Source organism: Belonocnema kinseyi, chromosome 2 (assembly GCF_010883055.1).
Source record: "Belonocnema kinseyi isolate 2016_QV_RU_SX_M_011 chromosome 2, B_treatae_v1, whole genome shotgun sequence".
In the NCBI taxonomy this organism is placed as follows: Eukaryota; Metazoa; Arthropoda; class Insecta; order Hymenoptera; family Cynipidae; genus Belonocnema; species Belonocnema kinseyi.
In genome coordinates this window covers 175,833,780-175,848,256 of record NC_046658.1, presented here as the reverse complement: position 1 = coordinate 175,848,256, position 14,477 = coordinate 175,833,780, and the positions used below count along the sequence as shown (strand labels likewise).

The 14,477-nt window shown below is 23.1% G+C and overlaps 1 protein-coding gene across 2 annotated transcripts in view; it reads right to left on the bottom strand.

The window, feature by feature from the left end:
* The window catches only part of LOC117166871 (zinc finger matrin-type protein CG9776), a 43,695-nt gene that overhangs the window by 20,191 nt on the left and 9,027 nt on the right, over nucleotides 1–14,477 (bottom strand). For both annotated transcript variants that reach the window (XM_033351283.1, XM_033351284.1), the window contains exons 3-7: nucleotides 8,983–9,114; nucleotides 8,071–8,242; nucleotides 7,490–7,671; nucleotides 1,379–1,732; nucleotides 931–1,036 (exon numbers count right to left, since the gene is read on the bottom strand). In XM_033351283.1, coding sequence (XP_033207174.1) covers nucleotides 931–1,036; nucleotides 1,379–1,732; nucleotides 7,490–7,671; nucleotides 8,071–8,242; nucleotides 8,983–9,114 — 946 coding nt within the window. The remainder of the gene's footprint in view (nucleotides 1–930; nucleotides 1,037–1,378; nucleotides 1,733–7,489; nucleotides 7,672–8,070; nucleotides 8,243–8,982; nucleotides 9,115–14,477) is intronic.

Below are 14,477 nucleotides of genomic sequence, written 5' to 3'. Positions count from 1 at the left end.
AAAAAAAAAAAAAAAAAAAAAACAATAAAATAAAATAAATTTGAACCAGTGATGAATTTTCAACTAAAATTATCAATAGTTAAATGGAATATTTAAATTTTTAATAAAAGATACGAATATTTAAAAAAGAAGATTAATTTTCTACAAAAAAAAAAGAAAAAATTTTCAAAAAAACACATGAATTTTCAACTGAAAAGACACATTTCAAACAAATTTTCTATAAAAAAGAACGAATTTTCAATTTAAAAAAATCAATTTTCAACCAAAAATAGAATAGCTCAATTTTTATTTTAAAAAATCAATAAAGCAACGAACTAAAAAAAATACGGTACCACAAGCCTGTCTCTACCAATAAAATAATAATTTTCATTCAATTTTCTGAAAAGAAATGCTCTGAAATTTCGAGCTTTTTCCAGGTATTTTTTGTTTTCATTTTTCATTTCTGAAGATTATATATCAAATGAATATATATTTATTCACAATATAATAAATAGAATAAAATTATAATACTATAATAAATAAATAATACAAAAAAAAATTGTACACCTAATATTTTATATAATCTACTTTCGAAAGGAATAATTTCTCACACAAATCGAAGCGCACGGAACTGATTTAAAATTCTTTTGAATCCCCGCTTGCAAAATTTGCAAATAAGAAACGAAAACCTCTTTCCGCCAATGGAGACCAATTTGCGGTAAAAAAAAAAAAATATATATATTTCCTCTTCATATCTGACAACATCGCACCAGCATAATTTTCTCTCAATTTATAAAAACCACACTATTTTTACTTTATTTTATTTTTTTTTTCGTTTTGTTTTTTCTTCAATACATACCGGGCAAAATACAGAATCGTCGCTCAAGCTACGGAATATTGTACCATAATAATATTATTAGTTAAAGAAGATCCACTGAAAATTTATTATACCTTTTATCGGCGTTCTTTTCGTTGGTAGACCGGGAAAGTAGGGCACTTCTTTTTCCGACGCGTCTCCAATGTGCTCGTGCCACGGCATATCGACAATCTTGCGCTCCTATAATTGCAAAAATAACCAAAAATTAACAAAAATACCCCAAATTCCCACCAAAGAAGCGAATCCAAAAAAAAAAAAAAAAATGCTAGGGAAAATTTTCCAATCAAATTTGCGAAATCAGACATATATATATTTTTTTCTTACGAAAGAGCATGAAAATGATGAAATTATTCAAGAATTATCGTGACTTGAGTCTCATTTTCAACTAGCCTAGATCAAATTCTCCATTAATAAATAAATTTTTCAATAAAAAAAAATAATAATAATAAATAAAAAAATTAATTAAATTAAATTAAGAAAAATAATAATCTATATAAAAAGAAAATGTATTTAAACACTCACCAGACAAGTCTCCTTGTGCTCATTGCTATGAAGATGATTCAAATATTCCTTAGCGGTTTTTGGAAAGATATCGCAGACTTTGCACCAGTGCATTTCGGGATCGTAATGCACAAAATTATAAGCCGGTTTCTCATCTTTGCTGTGCTTAATGTCCCGATCGAGTTCCGGTGGCGCCGTTTTTTCGGGCGTCTCCGTTTTTTCCGACGGAAATTCCTCTTTCGGACTTTTTAAACGCTTGTTCGATTCGGGCTTGAATTTGTTCTTCAGGTCGTCCACGGTCACTTTATCGCCGATTATGCCACTGAGCATGTCGATCACGTTGTGAATTGACTTCATTTTATTTTGAATTTCAATCTGCGTGACAAAAATCAATGATAACGTGGAGACAAAACTATTATTCATTAATTCAGAGTTTCAAAAAAAAAAAAAAAAAAAAAAAAAGGAAAAAAAGTGATCACTTTTTTAAAGCAGAGGTGGCCACTTTTCAATCGAGGAAACAAAATTTCGGTCGATGAAATTTTAAAATCCAAACACTCACTCACGAGCTGAAAATAAAACTCTTGAATTTGAAGATTTTTAAAATTATTAATTTGAAATGAAATTAATTGTTATTTTATTTTTTAATATAAATATTATATTTATTTATTAATAATTTATTAATTTTTGATTTTATATTTAAAAACAATTGATAAAACCACGCTTATCATAATTAATGTTCGAAATTAAAGAACGAATAAATATTTGCAAATTTTAAATTTCATATAGATTTGAACAAATTTGTTAGGAAGATTACAAATTGAACGATATAGGTTTGATTAATCATTTTTTTTTTTTTACAATTAGAAACAAAATTATTTTTACGTAAAAATTCAAGATTTTCACTAAAATTATTATTTTTTTTAAAGAATAATTAAAAGACATAGTTTTAATACCAAAGAAATAATAAAATAAAAAATATTTTTAATCACTTAAACATATTTTATTATAAATATTATATTTATTGTTAATTTATTAAATTTTGATTTTATATTTAAAAACAATTGATAAAACCAAGCTTATTATAATTAATATTCTAAATTAAAGAACGAATATATATTTGCAAATTTTCAATTTTATATCGTTTTGAACAAATTTGTTAGAAAGATTAAAAATTGCCCGATTTAGATTTGATTAAATTAATCATTTAAAAAAAATTAGAAACTAAATTATTTTTACGTCAAAATTAAACATTTCCACTCAAATTATTATTTTTTAACAATAATTAAAAGAAACGGCTTAAATACTAAATAAATAATAAATAAAAAATATTTTAAATCACATAAATATATTTTATTTATTTTGTTTAATCTTCAAAATTTTATAATTACAGTATATAATATACGGGAATATTATATTTACAATATATAATAATAAAACTCTTGAATTTGAAGATTTTTAAATTATTAATTTCAAATAAAATTAATTTTTATTTTTTTTTATTATTTTATATATTTTATTATAAATATTATATTTATTTATTATTAATTTATTAATTTTGGATTTTATATTTGAAAAAGATTATAAAACCACGATTATTATAATTAATATTCAAAATTAAAGAACGAATAAATATTTGCAAATTTTCAATTTTTTATCGTTTTGAACAAATTTGTCAGAAAGATTAAAAATTGAACGATTTAGATTTGATTAATCATTTTTGTACAATTAGAAACTAAATTCTTTTTACGTAAAAATTCAAGATTTCTACTAAAATTATTATTTTTTTAAAAAAGAATAATTTAAAGAAATGGTTTTAGTACTAAATAAATAATAAAATAAAAAATATTTTTAATCACATAAATATACTTTTTTATTTAATAATTTCTTTATTTTCTTCAATCTCGAAAATTTTATAATTACAGTATATAATATACGGGAATATTATATTTACAATATATAATAATAAAACTCTTGAATTTGAAGATTTAAAAATTATTAATTTAAAATAAAATTAATTTTCATTAATTTTTGTTTTATTTTTTATCATGTTATATATTTTATTATAAATATTATATTTATTTATTATTAATTTATTAATTTTTGATTTTAGATTTGATTAATCATTTTTAAAAAATTAGAAACTAAATTCTTTTTATGTCAAAATTAAACATTTCCACTCAAATTATTATTTTTTTAAACAATAATGAAAAGAAATGGTTTTAATACCAAATAAATAATAAAATAAAAAAAATATTTTTAATCACATAAATATATTTTATTATTTAATAATTTCTTTATTTCCTTCAATCTCAAAAAATTAATAATTACAGGATATAATATACGGGAATATTATATTTACAATATATAATAATAAAACTCTTGAATTTGAAGATTTTTAAATTATTAATTTAAAATCAAATTAATTTTTATTTTATTTGTTATTCTTTTATATATTTCATTATAAATATTATATTTATTTATTATTAATTTATTATTTTTTGATTTTATATTTGAAAAAATTTATAAAACCAAGTTTATTATAATTATTATTCTAAATTAAAGAACGAATAAATATTTGTAAATTTTCAATTTTATATCGTTTTGAACAAATTTGTTAGAATCATTGAAAATTGCTCGATTTAGATTTGATTAATCATTTTAAAAAAATTAGAAACTAAATTCTTTTTATGTCAAAATTAAACATTTCCACTCAAATTATTATTTTTTAAAACAATAATTAAAAGAAATGGTTTTAATACCAAATAAATAATAAAATAAAAAATATATTTTTAATCACATAAATATATTTTATTATTTAATAATTTCTTTATTTTCTTCAATCTCAAAAAATTTATAATTACAGTATATAATATACGGGAATATTATATTTACAATATTTTCTTTTTTGAGAATTTTCCAGTGGCTATTGAGTTGATTTCTTGCTGTCGAGGAAACAACTATTTTGTTCAAAATTATTATTTTTTTAAATTAAAAATTCAATTTTTTTTTGTTGAACAATTTTTTTATGTTGAAGATTCAACCACTCAGTTGAATGGTGAACTAATTTGTTAAAAGTCCATTTTTTTGTTGTTGAAAATTCATCAATTTAGTTAAAAATTGATTACTTCCTTTTAAAATTTAATCCTTTTTTTGAAAATTATTTTTTTTTTTAATTTAACATTGTTTCAACTAAAAATTTTACTCTTCCATTTTTAGTTAAAAATTTGTCCTTTTCATTTGAAAGTTAAACTATTTAGTTGAAATTCCTTTCTTTTAAAGGTTGTAAATTAATTGTTTGAATAGAACATTTAAATACTTAATTTTCGTTTTAAATTATTCATGAATTTTGGTAGAAATTAAATTTGTTCTGATTAAAAATTCAGTTGTTTGGTTAAAAATGAACCTTTTTTGGTTGAAAATTTCTCTTTTTTCTTAGAAAATCAATGGTTTGTTATTTAAAAATAAAATAATTTTTTTTTTCAAGTATCAACTATTACATATTCTATTCAGACTTCATAATTAAAATTCATCATTTTAGTTGAAAATGTAACTATTTTGATGAAAATTGTATGTTTTTTGGCTAAAAATTAATTTTTTTAGTTGAAAAATCATTGAAAATCAAATATTTGTTTAAAAATAAACGGTTTTGTTGAAAATTGTATGTTTTTTTGCTAAAAATTAATTTTTTAGTTAAAAAATAAACTATTTTTTTCTTTTAATGAACCTTTTTGTTGAAAATTGTCAGTACTTTGTGGAAAATTGTTTGTTCTTTCGGTAAAAACTAATTTTGTAGTTGAAAAATCATTTTTAAAATAATTATTTCTTTAAAAGTGTACGTTTTTGTAGAAAATTTAACTATTTTGCTGAAATGTGTATGTTTTTTGGCTAAAAATAAATTATTTATTTAAAAAATCATTGAAAAATCAACTACTTGTTTAAAAATCTACTTTTTTTCGAAAATTTAACTACTTTGCTGAAAATTGAATCTTTTTTTTGCTACAAATTAATTTTTTAGTTGAAAAATCATTGAAAAATGAACTATTTTTTCAAAAATGAACTTTTTTGTTGAAAATTTTCACTATTTTGTTAAAAATGGTTTCTTTTTTGGCTAAAAATTAATTTTTTAGTTGCAAAATAATTTTTTTAAAATTATTTGTTTAAAAATGTACGTTTTTGTTGAAAATTGAACTATTTTGCTGAAATATATGTTTTTTGGCTAAAAAATAATTATTTATTAAAAAAATCATTGAAAAATGAACTATTTTTAAAAAAATGAATTTTTTGTTAAAAGTCAACTATTTTGCTAAAAAAATTTTAGTTGAAAAATCATTGAAAATGAACTTTTTTTTTTAATAAACTTTTTTTGTTGAAAAATTTCACTATTTTGTTGAAAATTGTTTGTTTTTTTGGCAAAAAACTAATTTTTTAGTTGAAAAATCATTGTTTAAAAACTGTTGAAAATTAATTTTAAGAAACTAGCTATTTGGTTGAAGATTCAAATGGTTTATTTATTGAAAATAAACATGTTTTGGTTAAAGTTTTATTTTTTTAAGATGAAAATGCGACTGTTTTGTTAGAAACTAATCTTTTTTTTTGTTAAGAATTTAACCGTTTTGTTGAAAATGACTTTTTTTATTACAATTTAATTGTTTTTTTTTTACTTGTAATTTAACTATTCCATTTCTAGTTGAGAATTTAAATAATTTGTTGAATATTCGCCTTTTTGGCTGAGAATTGAAATATTTTGGTAAGAAAACCAATTGGTTTGTAAAGAATTAGTTTTTTTTTTTAATTTACATTTTTTTGCAGAAATTAAATTTTTGTTGTTAAGAATGAAACGTTTTGGTTAAAAATTATTTTTTATTTTGCTAACGATTTAACTATTTTCTTAAAAATTCGTCCTTTTTTAAAGTAGAATTTAACAAATTTTTATTGTGAATAAAAATCTATTTCAGTTGAAAACAGAACTGTTTGATTGAATTTTGAAATGGGTTAAAAAACTAATTTTTTTGGTTTAAAGATTAATTATTTTTGTAAAAAAAAGTAAACTATTACATTTTTTATTGGAAGCTCATATTTCGTAAAAATGAATGTTTTTGATGTTAAATTAATTCGTTTAGTTAAAAAATGTATCCCTTTGGCTGAAAATGTGATTACTTTATTCAAATTTAAATATTTTGGTAAGAAAACCGTCTATATGGTTGAAAAACAGTTGTTTTTTTTTCGTTTGAAAATTCAACTGGTTTATAGAAAATTCGCTTTTTTATTTTAAGTTATCTGTTTTTGCAGAAATTAAATTTTTGTTGTTAAAAATGAAACTTGTTTAAAAAATTATTCATTTTCGGTCGACGATTTAACTATTTTATTAAAAATTCGTCTTTTTTTAGTAGAATTTAACAAATTTTTATTGTGAATAAAAATCTATTTCAGTTGAAAACTGAACTGTTTGGTTGAATGTTAAATTGGGTTAAAAAATTAATTTTGTTTCTTTGTTTGAAGATTCATTATTTTGATAAATTCTTTTACTTAAAAAATTTATCGCTTTGACTGAAAATGTGAACTATTTGGTTGAAAATGAACTTTTTTGTTTAAAAGTTCAACTGATTTGTAGAATATTCTTTCTTTTTTTTTAAATTCATCTGCTTACGTACAAATTAATTTTTTTTGTTAAATAAAACTGTTCGGTCAAAAATGATTTTTTATTGGTTAACGATGTAACTATTTTGACTGAATGTTGAACCACTGTATTAAAAATCAACTTTTTCTGTAGGAAAACCAGATATTTGTTTGAAAATTAACATTTTTGTTAAAAATTCAACTGGTTGTTAAAAAACTCGTTTCTTTGGGTCGAAAATACACTTTTTGGTAGAAATTAGATTTTTTTTCGTGGGAAAATAGAGTTAAAATAAAACTTATTTAAAATGGCATTACATCAAGTGATGCAAAATTTGTAATACTTCAAGTGATTCGACACTCTTCTAAATAAGAAAAAAAAAAATTCAAGTTTCTCGATCCAGCGGTCACTCTGAAAATCACAAAAAGTGACCACCACAATTTCCCAAATTTCAAAATTGTCCTGCAATTTTCACGGATTTATCAATCTCCTAGAACCTAAAATTCCCTGATATTTACCTGCAATTTCTGATTTTCTTTGATGATTCGGTTGTTCTCCCTTCCGCCCGTTTCTTTCCCAATTTCATCGCACTGCTGTCGCAATATTTCCAATTCACGCTGAAGCGTTCCCGATTTCTTAACGTATTCTTCTCGCTGCTTTGCTAGTGTTGCTTTTTGCTGTTTCACTTCAGCTGCGATTGCTGCTTGACCATTCGGTTCGCAAGGCATTTGAAGATATGTGAATATGATCGGATGAAAAATTGATTTAATACAAAAAAAAAGAAAGGCACAAACAATACAAAATCAATCACAATTAACTTTCAAAGTATTGATCACTTGAGATTGAAGAGAAAAAAAAAGACACGAGTCCACAAAAATAAATAAAATCAATAAATAACAGAAAATAATCATTTTTAACTTGAGAGATGGTGCAACAATATATGGCTACTTGCATGGAAGGTTCAAATCTTTAAAAAAGTATCTAAAAGTATATATGCATTAGTGGTAAAATCGGCAGGTAACTATAATAATAATAATAATAATAATAATAATAAAAAAAAAGAAATGTGAAATTAGTGAATTATATTGCGCATCGTCACCTTCTTTCTTGGCGTCTTCGGGTCTTGGCAGAGTCGGTGGCACCATTCCAGGCGGAACAGGTTCAACTGTTCGTCCCGACTCCTGGGACGCCGCCGTCAGCGTGGGTGGTGGCGGCGCTTGCTGATTGTTATATGGCACTTGATTTCCCTGCCAGTTCGGCGGCGGATAATCCTAGGGAAATGAATAATCTCTCTTTATTCCGCGACCCCCTACCAACCTTCCACAAAACCACCCTTACCTTTTCACATCCTTATTTTTTTTCGAAATCAGGCATTTGTCAGATAAACATTTGAAGAATCCTCGAGTCGAAACAACAACAACAACAACAGCAACAACAACAAACACGCCTTTACTCTCTGTCTTTTTTTGTTCTCTCTCCATTTGTTGATGGCAGCAAACAATAAATCACGCGAATATATCATACTTACGAGAGAGAGAGAGAGAAAGAGAGAGAAAGTCAGTGATTGAGTGTGTGAGAAAGAGAGAGATAAGGAATTGCGTCATTGCAAAAAAAAAAAAAAAAAAAAAAAAAAAAAAAAAAACCACCATCAAACGAAAACGTATTCGATAAATGTACGCAGATCGCGAATACACTCACCAGTAACAACAACAGGGCAGCTTCAATATATCCAAGCGCTTATCATTAAAAAAAAAACAATTAGTCTCCCCAATTCGCATTATTGCGATTTAAGGCATTTTTTTGGTTTTCCTTCTTGTTTTCTTTTCACACAGTCTCTTTGAGGAAACTTACTTTTCGTGTTGGAAAAATGTGATGGAGACTCAATCGAAAGGTACGAATAATAATAATAATAATAATAATAATAATAATAATAATAATAATAATAATAATAATAGGGCAGTGGAGAGTGAGTTTCGAGTGTAAAGTGTGACTTAGAACTAAGGGGACTTACGCTGCGATAGCCCGGTGGTTGTTGGTAGCTGTATTCGTAGCCCTGACCGTAATTGTAGTTGTAGTTGTTGTAACCCGGTGCGTATGATCCCAATTGTGGAGGGGGCTGAGTTGTGTTTGGCGGTGGTGGACCCTGAAGAAGATTTTTTTTTTTTTAAATTAGGGACAGCACTTGACCATCAAGTGCTAGAATGGGTACCAGGGACCCGGACGTTTTTTTTTCCTTTTCTTTTTTTTTCTTTTACAAAAAGTTACCTCATTTTTTGCAAAATATTTATTATGCGCAATTAAATTTCATATCTATTTTCGCTGAATTCATTTTTGCGAGACTCTGAGCTACAATTAAAAAAAAATAAAAATAAATGGACCTAAGTCTAGTTAACCCTTAAAGTGCACTGTGGGTGTCTGACACCCCAAGCATCTGAGATTCATCAATTTATCATAAAATTGACTTTTCAACTGTGCAAATAAATATTTTGTTTAAAAGCAGCCATTTTGCAATATTTTTAAAAATAAAATTACACTATTTCAAAAGTAAAGTCATAAATTTTCAGGTTAAAATCATTAAAATTGCGTGAGCTATGAATTTTTAAGTAAGACGAAAAACCATTTTTTCAATCATTTTTTTAAATAAACTTAAAATAAATAAATGGCTATAAAATCAACTCTACCTCATAAAAGATACCTTAAACTATATCGGATAATTTTTATTGTGACTAAATATTTAATAGGGGTTAAACAGTACATGATTAAATACGCTGGGGTGTTTAATACCCACGATGCACTTTACCGTGATTTTTACCATATATGAACTTTGAGGGTTAAATCGCAGATATTCCAGTTTTAAGTTTGCTCGGGTCTGTTGGACCCGTTCTAGGTGGGAGAGAAAATTTCGAGATTCTAACACTTGAGGATTAAATCACGGTGGACGTTTTGAGTCAAAGAAAAAATTCCCGATCAAACTATAAATTTTAAATTCTAATTCTAGCTCAGAATTTTCGTTAAAAAATCGAAATTCCGTGTTCAAATCCAGAAGTCTTAAATTATTTTCCAAAATTCTCCATTTCAATTAAGAACAATAATGTTTTTTGTAAAATCCCCTGTTCCAATTCATAATTTTAATTTGGTACGAAAATAAGTCCTTGTTAAAATCCAGAATTTTAATCCTTTTCGAAAATTTTTCGTTTCAACTACGAACACGAATTTTTCTTTGAAATTCCATGTTCCAATTAATAATTTAAATTTTATTCGAAAATACATCATTTTAACTGAGAATTATAATTTTGTTAAACAAATTTAATTTTCCATTAAGAATTGTTATCCTCCTTGATAAATTTCAGTTTAAACTCAAAACTGGGTAAAAATTGAGAATTCCTTTTTAAAATCCGGAATTTTAATCTTTTTCGAAAAATTTTCCGTTTCAACTACGAACTAGAATTTTTCTTTAAAATTTCCTGTTCCAATTCATAATTTTAATTTTTTTTTTTGACAATATCCCGTTTCAACTTAGAATTATAATTAATTCTTTTTTTAAATTCCCTTTTCCAGCTTCCTTTTCGAAAAATTTTTCGTTTCAACTACGAACTACAATTTTTCTTTAAAATTCCCTGTTCCAATTCATAATTTTAATGTTTTTTTTGAAAATATCCCCTTTAAACTTGGAATTATAATTCATTCTTTCAAAAAAATCCCTTTTCCAGCTCGGAATTTTTAAAAAAATTTTAATTCCCTGTTCCAAAGAAAATGATAATTTTTTGGATAAATATCAGTTTCAACTCAGAATTGGGTAAAATTTGAAAATTCCCTGCTTAAACTCAGAATTGGGATTCTTAGGAAAAATGCCCTTTTCCAATTCCAAATTATGTTCCTTTTTCGAAAATTTCCAATACAAGCTCGGTATTTTTTTAAATTGGAAAATTCTCGTGTTTCAAGACAAAATTATTATTATTCTGGATTAATTCCAGCTCCAACTAGAAATTTGTAAAAAAATTCGAATTCCCTGTTCCAATTAGAAGTTAAATTATTTTTCTTTTAATAGTTTAAAAATCCTTAAAATGCTTTGAAATTTTATTAACAAATTTTTTAAAAAGTTTTTCAATAAACTTCAAAATTTTCAAAATTATATTATTTTAAACAATCTTAATCCAGAAATGTAAAAAAAATTTTAATTAATCGGTTTTTAAACTGCAAACTTCTTAACTTATAAGTTAATTTATTTTTATTTTAAATAGTTTAAAAATCCTTGTGATGCTTCAAAATTTTTTCAAAGGACTTTAAAATTTTCAAAATTATATTGTTTTAAACAATTTTAAACTAGAAACGTAAAAAATGTTAGAATTATTATTTTTTAACTCAAAAATTCTTCAATTATAAGTTAAATTATTTTCTATTTTAAATAGATTAAAATTTGATAGCAAAATCTTGAGAAATCTAAAAATTTGTTTACATTTATTCAAATTTAAAACTATTTTTGAAGTTTTTTTAAAACTTCTAAATATCTTTTGAAATGAATGGAATTTTTCTGACACTTTTGAGAAAATCCTTGCAAAGTTAGAAAAAATTTCTGAAAATCTTGAAGATTCTTTTTTTTAATTATTTTGAAAAGCTTTTTAAATGTTTCGGAATATTCTCTTAAAATATTTTTTCAAACTGAAAAATTATTTTCAATTTTCCTAGGAATTTTAAGAATTAAAAAAATTTGTTTGAAGCCCTTCAGCCTTTCACAATTTTTAAAAGGTTTCCAATTTTTTTCCATAAATTTGATGTTTTTTTTTACAAACAGCTCTTTTTTTTTTAATTAAAAAATTGCAAATTCAATGGAAATTCTAAAATAATGAACTGATTCCGAATCGTGTTGTAAAATCAATTATTATTGATTTTTTAAATCTTAAAGTGTAATTCAATTTTAAAAATCATCAATGAATTTATATTTACAGTTGATAAACTAAAAATGTATAATTTCAGAGACGAAGCAATAAAAATTAAACAATTTTGAATTAAAATTGGAGAATCAGGTAAGTAGACAAATTTAGCTTCAAATTTTCGAAAATAGGACAATATAGTTTAATTTTCATATTTTATTATTATTATTATTCGAACTTTTAGAATAAAATATTTGACAGTTGAAAAAATACCTTTTTTTGTTGTTGAAAATTCGTATTTTAGGCTTCAAAAATTGAACAATTTGATAGAAAATTTGAAGGGTTTTGTTAAAAAATCCTCTTTTATGTAAGAAAATGAATTTTGTTATCAAAAATGCAATTGTTTTATTAAAAATGTAATTATTTTTTGGAAAATTTTACTGATATGTTTAGAAATAACTTTATTTCTTTAAAAAAAATTATATTCTCGGGTTTCAAGTTCAATTTTTTTATAGAAAAATCTTTTTTTTTTAATTGAACATTTCATAATTTAGAAGAAAATTTTACTATTCTGTTAAAAATTAATTCCCCTTATAAGCAAAATTGATTTTTTTAGTTTAAAAATTCAAGTATTTCGTTCCACATTTTTAGAAACGAAAAAAATTGTAGAATAAAAATTAATAATATAAAATTTATATTAACATCAGATATATTTTTTTTTATATGTCGTTGAAAATTTATGTAATTTGTTGGAAATTTGTATTTTTTGGTAGAAAATTACTCTTCTTAGTTGCAAATTGAATTATATAGTTTAAACATTTTTTTTGTTTAAAATGTTTGTTAAAAACTAGTATTACAACAATTTTACAAAATTAGTTTTTTTATGTTTCTTGGCAAATTGCACTATTTTGATGAAAATGCTTTTTTTTTTATTTAAAACTTAATGGTTTTAACTGAAATTTTATATTGTTCAGTATAAAATCGTAAAAAAAATTTTTTAGTGAGACTTATTTACATCAAAATATGAGTTTTAAACAAGATAAAAACTTTCGACGAAGACACCTTTATTTTTAACAAAAAAAAAAAATGTATTTTTAACAAAACAGTTGAATTTTCAACCAAAAATGGGATACTTTTAAAAACACTTTTTTTTATTTTAAAACAAATGATAATTATAATTGTAGCGAAGAAAGATAAAATTTCTATTAAAACCGATGAATTTTTTAAATCCAAATGGCAAATATTCAAACAAAAACTTGAATTTTTATCAAAAAAAAAGATTAGTTTGACTTTTCAACGTCAAAATATGAGTTTTGAACCACAAGTAAATTTTTTACGAAGATAATGGAATTTTTAACTAAAAAAGCCGAATTTTCACCAAAACATTTGAATTTTTATCCTAAAAAAATTAAATTTCTATTAAAAAAAAGAGAAATTTTGAACAAAAAAATTGATTTTTCAGCCAAAAAAGGTTTTAGTTGGAATTTTCAACATAAAAAATCTGAGTTTCAAACAAGAAGTAAATTTTCTACGAAAATACTTGAATTTTCCTGCAAAAATACGAATTTTAAACAAAACAGTTGAATTTTTAACAAAAAGGATTATGTTTAACAAAATTCTTAAATTTTCCACCAAATAATTAAATTTTTATTCAAGAAAGGTGCAATTTACACTGAAACAGATGAATTTTTAAATAAAAAGACAACTTTTGTGAAAAAATACTGAATTTCCTTTAAAAAAAGATTTTAGTTTGACTTAAAGCATGATTTTTTTAACAAGAAGTAAATTTTCTAGAAAGATACTTGAACTTTAAACCTGAAAAGACGAATTTCCAACAAAACTGTTAAATTTTTAACCAAAAAGTATGACTTTTCACAAAATTGTAGAATTTGAACCAAATAATTACATTTTGATTTAATAAAGATACACTTTTTATTAAAACAGATGAATTTTTAAATTAAAAAGACAAATTTTCAAATAAAAAAAAAAATTTTTATCCGAAAAAGATTTTAGTTTGACTTTTCAACATCAAAATATAACTTTTAACAAGAAGTAAATTTTCTAGAAAGATACTTGAATTTTCATCCAAAAAATACGAATTTTAAACAGAACAGTTAAATTTTTAACCAAAAAGTATGATTTTTTCACAAAATTCTAAAAATTTCAACCAAATGATTACATTTTTATTCAAGAAAGGTAAAATTTTTATTAAAACGGATGAATTTTTAAATTAAAAAGACAAACTTGATTTTCTTTTAAAAATAGATTTTAGTTAGACTTAAAAAATGATTTTTTAACAAGAATTAAATTTTCTACGAAGACGCTTGAATTTTCTTTAAAAAAATACGAATTTTTAGCAGAGTTGAATTTTTAACCAAAAAGTATGACTTCACAAAATTGTTGAATTTTCAACCAAGTGATTAAATTTTCATCCAATAGAGATAAAATTTTTATTACAACGAATAAATTTTTTAATTAAAGAGAAATTTTCAAATAAAAAAATTGAATTTTTAACCAAAAAGGATTACTTTTAACAAAAATCTTAAATTTTCAAACAAATGATTACATTTTTATTCAAGAAAGGTGAAATTTCCACTGAAACAGATGAATTTTAAAATCAATGATAAATTTTCTG